The 9,652-nt window shown below is 42.6% G+C and overlaps 1 protein-coding gene across 1 annotated transcript in view; it reads left to right on the top strand.

Moving 5' to 3' along the window:
* Positions 1-7,638, top strand: part of Tigit (T cell immunoreceptor with Ig and ITIM domains) — a 19,410-nt gene extending 11,772 nt beyond the window's left edge. Inside the window, exon 4 of the mRNA XM_005345115.1 lies at positions 7,411-7,638. Coding sequence (XP_005345172.1) covers positions 7,411-7,638 — 228 coding nt within the window. The remainder of the gene's footprint in view (positions 1-7,410) is intronic.
* Positions 7,639-9,652: the final 2,014 nt, after the last annotated feature.

The following is a 9,652-nucleotide window of genomic DNA, read 5'->3' as shown; positions in this document are numbered from 1 at the left end:
CTCCTAACACAACATGAACCTAGAAAGAACATAAGGAAACCAAGATGGGGAAGGTAACCATGTGCTGTATTTGGGAGGAGAGGGTGACTGTTGGAACTTGGGAGGAGAGGATCACATGGAAGGGTCAGGTTGAGAAGTATTGTTTTTTTCAAGTGAGGGTCACAATCAGTTCTAGGCCCATCATGCATGGACTGCAGGGAAATACATACCTTCTTCTCACTCTCTGTTCCTCTATTCCCTTGTCATTCTGCATGGAAGACAAAATGAACCCACTTCTGTAGTTCATGCAGTAAAGTCTCCTTAGGACACAGAGAAGGTTGAGACTGGAGCCAAGGATACCATACCTATATAGAACTGTTCATATGCCTGGAAATTGGACAAAAGATCTAGACTTTTCATAAGGATAGTTGGCTTTAGACCACTCATATAACCTTGGTAGTATTTGAAGTGTATATATAATCACGTGCACACACACACACACACACACACACACACACACACACCAACACAATCCTACTGTAGGCTATAAAAAGAGACTGCTTGTTTGTTTCCTGACTGATGAAACCCCAATAATCACACAGAAACTATATTAATTACAACACTGTTTGACCTATTAGCTCAGGCTTATTAACTAACTCTTACATCTTAAACTAACCCATTTCTATTAATCTATGTATTGTTGTAAGGTTGTAAATTACTGGGTAAGGTTCTGTTTTTGTGCCCGTTTCCTTTGGCAGCTATATGGCATCTCTTTGACTCTCTCTCTATATCTCTGTTCAGATTTCTTGCCTAGTTTTGCTCTGCTAAGCCATTGGCCAAAACAGCTTTATTCATTAACCAAGAAAAGCAATATGTATACATATGGACATTCCACATCATCTCCCCTTTTTGGCTAATTAAAAAGGAAGGTTTTAACTTTATCATAGTAAAATTACATATACAAAACAGGTATCATGCAAGAATTGCAGTTACAATTTGTAACTAAATATTTGTAATATGTAAATAGTCTATTTGTATCTGGCAAAAATAAAGCTATCATCTATTTTATCTTTGTGAGTCTAAAGTTTCATATCTAATTTATATTTTGTCATAACTAAGGAAAACTATAACTATCTTCATCAAAGACCCCAGAAGGATATAATATTACCTAAGTAAAAAGGAAGTGCATTGTAAGCAAAACTCTAGATTTTGACAGTTATATCTCACTACCTGGACAGTCACCGAAACTTCTTCTGTATCTTTAGCCTACAGGTCCATAGTATCCAGCAGACTTTTCCATGAAATGGGAAAATTAAAAGATTCTTGCTCATATTGTTCATTTGTCAGTCACTTTCCTTTGTATCCTGCAGAATGTCTGGCAGTTTTTTATGTGAAGCAGGAACCCTGAAGGACTTTCTATCTTTTAGAAAGTTCAGCAGTCACTTTTCTGTGTGTCCTGCATGTTCAGTTAGTACAAGGTACCATCAAGCAGTCCAGGCAAGAACAGTTTCTTGCCCAAATGGCTAGTAAACTCCATAAGGATCCTCTTTATGTTTCTCTTAAAATAGTTGGTTCTGCCAGAAGCAGACATATCTCACAGTTGAGAAAAGTCTAAGTTCTTAAAAATCTTTTAAACGCCACTTTCTGTAGGTTTTTTGAAGTGGAAGATTACCCACCCATCTGAAGTATATCTCTGCATATCTAGAAAACACGACTCTAAGTTTAACTATTGTAACTGACTATTAATCTGTATTTCTTAGCTATATATTACTTTTTTAATGAGCTGCATAAACACAATACCTTAAACAAGCACAGAAATACATTACAATGTAAAGAAAATCAACTTAAAATTGTATCAATAGACCAAGATCCATACCAATGCAAAGTATTCATCTCTATATCATATCCTCCTTTTTTTTTAAAGAAATTGACTGTGACCATTAATCAATTATAATCAACCCACTTTAAATGAAAACAATCATTTATAAACAACCATTTTAGGAATTGGGCATTGTTCTCTCCAAACTGCTTTCTGCTGTTTGTTGAGTGAAGTATTTTTAGGGTTCATGGAGACCTTTCAGAGGAGTCTTGTTCCATCAAACCACATTAGCCTAGAGAGAATCCACAGGTTCTCATCTGTGGAAACAAAAGCAGAACCTCTTTTTCAAAGTAACATATCCTTATACCCAAATTTTGAAGTCAAGATACCTTTATGTAGGTTTAACTTAGCATTCCCCAGTATCAAATGTCTCTCCGTAGTCAAAAATTAAAGGAAAACACCATAATATATATAACCTAGCCTCTCTGAGTATATTCCATCTTTATGAGGTGTATTTTTCTTTATTCTTTTAATCTATAACTGTCTGCTCTCTTTTATATTACTTTTGCTATCTTTTTAAAAAGCTTTGTTTTATTTTTAAAATTATTTTTCTTGTTATGACTGTCTTTTTCTTCTCTCTCCAAAGCATACGTACATTTTTTGAACATTCTGTGACATGTTCAGGGGTTTATTTTTGTCTGAATTTATCTTTATTGCATATATGTAATCATTTTCTGACCAGGAGTGCTTCTTAAAATGCTAAGCAGTGTGGCAAGGACTAAGGCTGCTTTTCCTTTTGGCTCTGCCCAGTCCAACATGGTGGAGGTATGTTCACCGCCAGCTCTGCAAGCAATGCTCCCCACCCCAGCTCTAGGGACACAGCATGTCTATGTTGCCATTAAGAAACTTATAGCATTCTGCTCACAAACCCCATTTAAATGCCCCATAACAGGACCTCCTGAAAAAGTCAGAGCCGTTTGTGCTGCCAGCATGAACAAGGAAGCTGTCGTTCAAAGAAGCTGTGTAATTTTTACTGCCAATGCTGGCTGAGCCAGGAAGCCTTCTCTTAAAGGAGTCATAACTCTGCTCACCATCAGCAAACAGCCTATATGAAAAAATGCAGCTACCAAGAAACTGAACTTGGCTCCCATTTTTGTGGGTCTAGAAGCTCCTCCCACTTTAAGGCTTTTTTCAGGTCTTATATGGCTCCATACCTCAGATGGTAGGTGCCACTTTGTAAATGGAGGCTATTCATTTGTTTCTTGACTGCTAAGACATGAATAATCACACAGAAAGTATATTAATTACAACACTTTTTGGCCTATTAGCTCAGACTTCTTATTAATTAACTCTTACATCTTAAATTAACCCATTTCTATTAATTTATGTATCACCATAAATTTGACTTACCCAGTAAGCCAAAGTCTTACTGGGTAAGGTTCTGTTCTGGTGTCTGTCTCCTTTGGCAGCTATATGGTGTCTCTTTGACTCTGCCTACTCTCTCTCTATATCTCTGTCCAGATTTCCTGCCTGGTTTTACTCTGCTAAGCCAGAATTAACATGTCTGCCTCTATTCTGGGAACCTGCTCTAAACTAACGGCTGCTGAGAATGATGCTAAAGGCAGCCTATAAGGACAGGGCTGGTGAAAGGAGTGACTTTGATCATCACTGCTCTTTTCAGAACTCCATCACCCTATCACGTTGACTTCTCTAGGACAGACGTGTAGAACACCTATTGTGCTGAGGTCAGAGGGAAGAAAGCTCAACATGAACGCCATCTCTTCTGGAGACATTTTGAGCATATCTTAAGATAGTATAACCAAGTGCTTATTATACATGTATATGCACTATATGAATAAATGTTATTTGCCAAACAGGTACGGTGACAAGTTACATGTGTCACACACTGGACAATGACTCTGCCAACTCTGCTTTCCAGTGTTCTTCTAATATGCTACTAGAAAGCAATGTTTGTCCCAAGAGGACTCAGTTGCAATTTCTGTAGTTTCACTTGGTTCTCTAGGACAATGTTAGTACATTAATCTCAGACCTATTTTTTTGTATGCTGGTTACAATTATAGAGTCTCCATGTAGGGTGGAATGGAAATGGAACAGCTTAGGGACCCATCTCAGGAATATTTGCATTTCCCAAAGGACTTTCAGAGCTCAAAATAGTTTTAAAATTAAAAAGAAAGAGTGGCCAGCCTTACCAAGAATGAGAATAAGAACACACAAGCACAAAAAGTCATAATTAGCTCTTTGAGAAATAATTGAGTATTCATATTAAAAATGGGTTGTATCGTATCAAGGGATGTCAGAGTCCTTTTAAACATAGCACCAGCATGAGTCATGACAGCCATTCCCTTCTTCACACTCATGCTAAAGTTTAGCCTCCTCTACTGAGGAGGAATGGGCAAAGATCAATGATGTGTTTGTTATTCTAAGACTACGGTGTCCCTCAGTGCTCAACTCCTCAAGGCCTGTAGTGATGCAGCATCCTTAGTTTTTGGCATCTGTCCATTGAACACATCTACAGGGTCCTTCTAACCTCCCTTCTCTATCTCCTTGCCTAAACTGGTGTACATTTGGGCTTGGCACCAGTCGGGTAGCATTTTCTGTCTTGGGAGCCATGGGTGTGAAAAGAGATTCCATGAGCTTGGTTGTTCCTATTTTCCAAGTCCCTGGATCTCCATGATTTTGTCATTTAGATACAGAAGGTGGGTCAATTTTGAAATGTGATTAAGCACTTCTTCTGCCACCCTGCTTGTAACTGATGTTCTCCAGCTTCCCTATACTGTTGCAACCCTCAAGGATGACATTCTAGTGTGTATTCTATGGTTGATGTCACTGAACACACTTTGCTGCTGTCTGGTCTCAACGAATGCAACTTTAGTTTCCTGGATGTTGGATTCTATCTTGACTTGGGAACCCAGATTCTTTTCTATGGGGCTGTATCACAAATGGATGTGTGTGTCCAACTGGATCTGTATGTCTATCCCAGTCCCAAGACATAGAGATTGAATACCTGATATGGGTCCTGAGTTCCAAAGAGGAACAGAGGGAACTTGGGTTTCTGAGCCTAGTGAAGACAGAAAGACAGGCCAATTGACCTTCACAGAGAAGCTGCAAGAGCAAAGGCACTGTGATCACAGGAGAGTGTAGGCAGAGTGAGACAAGCCTGAGCAACTGGTGGTGCTGTCCTTGGTTCAGGGGCTTGTGCCCGTGCCTCTCAGCTCATCCTAAACCAGACCCGTCAGCAGAGCTGCTGTGGAGATGACAGAGCCCACTGGGTGCTCACACAGCAGTGTTGCCATGAGTGGCAGCTCTCTGGGCCTCAGACGCTGGGTGTCTGGTTTGTGAGACAGTGTGAGGCAGCTGCAGCCAGGGAGATGGGCATGGCCGGGGCACACGGGCTGGGCCATCACGGATGAAGTACTGATTTGCTCCCCGCAAGAATATCCTTTATATAAAACTTCAATTATAATTTGAGATCATTCCTAAATCACCTGAAAGTCAAATCCCCCAAGGTGTTCATCATAGCTCACTCTAGGCTGAGCGTCCCTCTGGTGTACAGTAGAGGCCATTAAAGGGCTTTAAGCAGAAGTATGATGAGATTCAATTTTTATTTTTGAAAAATCTTTGTGGAAAGTTAGTCTAGCAGATAGAGGAAATGTGAGCCAAAATGAAGAGGACTTTTTCCTCCCCTTCGCTGGTGAGAGAGATGCCATGAAGAAGGGATAGAGTAAGGCTAGGTGGGTGTGTACTAATCAGGGGTCTCTAGAGGAAGAGCACTTATGTGTGTGTGTGTATATATATATGTACATATATGTAATATATAAATATATGTGCGTATATATTTCTATATATACATACACATGGGACTTTATATTTATATATGTATGATATATATCTCCTGGGATTTATTAGAGTAAGTTACAGGCTGTGGTCCAGCTAGTCCAGCAATAGAAGTCTACCAAGGAGAGTTCAAAAATGCAGTTGTTCAGTCCACAAGGCCGGATGTTACAGGTGGTCTTCAGTGTATAGAATCCCAAAGCAGCTCTTAGGCCAAGGAAGAATGGACTTTCCAGCAAGAGGATGATCAAGCAGACAAAGAGAGTAAGCTTCCTTCTTCCATGCCCTTTATATAGGCTGTCACCAGAAGGTGAGGCCCAGAGGAAATGTGGAACTTTCCGCCTCAAAATACCGAGATCTAAATGTGGGTCTCCCACTTTGAATGATTTAATTAAGGAAAATCCCTCACATGTGAACCCAGTCACTTAAGTTTTAGTTAATTCCAGATGTAGTCAAGTTGACAACGAAGACTAGCTGTCACAGGTGTTTCGGGGAGTTGGAACTTGGTATTGGCATCCATGTTTCTGAAAGGGCTGTGCTGTTAGCCAGAAAGGAAAATGTTGGCAGGAGTAGATTGTGGGGTGGGAGATGTGGGGCAAGGCCCGTGGAGACAAGTTGAGTTTAAGCTTGCTATGGTTCTCTCATGGGCCATGCTGAGTCGGTGGGCAGGTGGGCTGAAGCCCAGGACAGATCCTGGGTACTTAGGGTCTTGGGCCACTTGGGCCTTTAGAGGACAGGTCCTGTATGGAGTCTTACAGCGGATGATGTGACTCTGGCTGTTGGGAGTGAGAAAGCCAGGGGGGCAGAATCCTGGGGAGTCCCCTGCTTGGAGAGTCAGTTTATAAAGAGAAAGGTGCCAGGCTGGCTGAAGGTGAGGGCCAAAAGGAGGAGAAGAGGGAGGAGAAAGTGGTGGCACAGAGACCAAAGAGAAGGAAGAAGCAAACAGTAAGGAGCGGGAAAACAAGATGGAGGCAAGGCAGCTGTCCAGGTTAGGGGACCAGGAAATAGAAGCTGCAGGATGACATTCATTACAGCCGTTCCTGTTGAAACCGAGTTAGGAGGAGAAGTGAAAGGGGACACAAAGCCCCACCCCTAAAGAAGCTCTCTGCTCCAACCAAGTGACACTGGGGATATATGTCAACTACACTGCAGGGCAGGCTCCAGGTCCAGGAGGAGTTGGCCAACATAAAATAGATTCTATAGTTTTTGCCTGCTTTTTGTTTGAGTTTGGTATTGTCTTAATGCTTTTGTTTGTTTGTTTTGAGAGAGAAGAAACATGCAGTTGATTGGGTAGGGAATGGGGAAGATCTGGAAGGAGCCGGGGGAGGGGAAAGAATAGGATCAAAATAAATTGTATGATAATTTAAAAATAATAATACTAATAAGGAAAAAAGCTACAACAAGCAGGGAAGTTAAGGGCTAAAGGCTAAGGATTGTGTACTGATAAGAACACAAGTTTGCTGGCTGGGTGGTGATGGCACACACCTTTACTCCCAGCACTTGGGAGGCGGAGGCAGGTGGATCTCTGTGAGTTCAAGACCAGCGTGGTCTACAGGGTGAGTTCGAAGACAGCCAAGGCTACACAGAGAAACCCTGTCTCGAAAAACTAAAAAAACAAAACAAAAACCCAAGTTTGCTCCTGTGTATGTATGTGTATGTATGTGTGAGTGTTCATGTAAGGGAGGAAGAGGTGTTGACAATGTGCCATTTGTCTGTTTGTGAAGCCGCTTTTTCGTAACATCCCTTTGTATTTACTCCAGAAGTCTTCCAGAATCCATTCTATGGGAAGTGACCTTGGGAGAACGGCAGCTGAGCCACAGGAAGCTAGCCTCAGGTGTCTCTCGGCCCCTGAAAGCCCCATCCAGACAGAAGCTGCCCCTGCTGGCCTCTGTGGAGAGGAAGATGACTATGCTGAACCATGTGACTACTTTAACGTCCTGAGCTACCGAAGCCTGGAGAGCTTCAGCGTCCTAGCAAAGACTGTCTGAAAACAGTTCCCTCCCTCCCTTCCCTTCTCCTCCGCGCGCGCCTGTGTGTGTGTGTGTGTGTCAGTCAGTCAGTCTGTCTGTCTGTCTGTGTTTAGTTAGTGAATGAAAGGCCACTGCTTTTCAAACTTCCTTTCTTCTACCCTCCTCTTCCGTTTTTCTGTGACAGACCCAAGGTAAACAGCTTGTAACTTGATTATAAATGAAAGTTTGGAAACGAATTTTGAGTTTATGCGTATGACTGTCTGGTCTGCATACATGCGTGCCACACATGGATCACATTCGCAGAGGTCAGAAGAGGGTATCGCCTCCTGGATCTGGAGTTAGAGACAGGTGCGAACCACAGTGTGGGTGCTGTGAATCGAACCTGGGTCCTCTGCAGGAGCAGCAAGTGTTCTTTCCAGCTCTCTCTAGCCTGGATTTTTTTTTTAAGGCCAAACAAAACAATAAAAACAATCCCAGCATTCCCATTGACCTTGTCTTGAACTGCGGGATCTGAGCGGTGTCCTTTGCCCAGTCCTCTTGTGGCTGTGGGAACTACGTTCCTTATAAGAGCTCAGGCAGAAGTTGTGGCTCTGGGTGCCGAGGCAGATGATAAGAATGGCCACTGGGCTTATTTCTCATCGTTATGTTTGACCAACATTCACTTGTTCAAGACATTTATTTACGAACGAGGCAAAGTACCAACTTCTTTTTTTTTTTTTTTTTGGTTTTTCGAGAAAGGGTTTCTCTGTGGTTTTGGAGCCTGTCCTGGAACTAGCTCTTGTAGACCAGGCTGGTCTCGAACTCACAGAGATCCCCCTGCCTCTGCCTCCAACTTCTATGGGGGATTCAAGGCTGATAGTCTCAGAAAGTGAGGTGACATTTATAATAAGATGTACTAGGAAGTTAGGATTCATGATCTGGACACCAAGGAAAATATGCCTGTCAGGACATGGTGAAGGCTCCACAGCCAACAAAGGGACTGATGGGGCTGGTTTGGTGGGAGGAGACATTTTCCCAGCGACACCAAAGAATTCCAGGTAGTACAGGCTGAAATGCCCTGGCACCCCGAGGCCCAATGAATGTCAGGCTTCCTTCTTTAGCTGGCCATTTCAGATCTGCTGAGCTCAGAGTCCGTCAGGACGGCTGGTTCAGAGAATGCCAGGCTCCTCACACTTTGTGGTCTGCGGAAGCCCTCAGGAAACTCCTGCCCACCTGGGAAGCCACGTCCTGGCACCTAGACCAAGATAACCTTCCTTTTCTGGTAATCTACCACTGGGCCTTTGAAAATGGAAACATTTTGCCACTAACAGAAAAGTCTCATTTTCTAAAATAAGGACTTCCTCTGAAAACAAAACAATAGGGTGAACAGATACACGTGTGGTGTGATCGAAGATTTAAAAAATAAGAGCCTCCTTCCACATGGCCTGAGCTCTTCGTGCTGGGGATGAGGGATCTGCGATTAAATGATGCGGGACTGCTTTCGGGCTGGATCTAAAAAGACACTGCCCTTCACCGGTCTCTCTTGGAGAAATGAGGAGGCTGGATTTACCTGTGAGTGGTTTTCTTTTACAGGCCCAGATTGAAGAGAGAAAGAAGTGAGCTTGTCTCTCTCCAAAGGCTTAAGTTAAACATTGGCAGGAAAGACAGTTCAACTCCTGTGCCTCTTGGGAATCCCCACCCCCACCTCACTTTCCTCCCAGATGGGTCATAAGGGGTTAAGACTGGCCCCGAGCCCCAGCCCTTGGGAGAAAGATGAGTACAGGTAAAATGGAGTTTGTTGTTTGCTGGGGCAGTCCATAGGACTTGTCTTAGCAACTAATGCAAATTGGTTGAAAGTAGAACACAGCTTACAGACTGGAAATGAAGTATAATGTAATGATAAAAAGGAGCCGTGACTTGATTTGGAGGAGATCGACACTGAGCTGAGGCTGGATTGAGATCTGGGTGTCACTTAACATAATTATGGCAATTGGGAACATTTTCAAATACCACAGGGATGGAGAGAAAATACAAAGGAGCCTATAGATGTCGG

This window comes from Microtus ochrogaster, chromosome 2, assembly GCF_000317375.1.
Source record: "Microtus ochrogaster isolate Prairie Vole_2 chromosome 2, MicOch1.0, whole genome shotgun sequence".
NCBI classification, from domain to species: domain Eukaryota; kingdom Metazoa; phylum Chordata; class Mammalia; order Rodentia; family Cricetidae; genus Microtus; species Microtus ochrogaster.
This window is presented reverse-complemented; position numbering and strand designations above follow the sequence as displayed.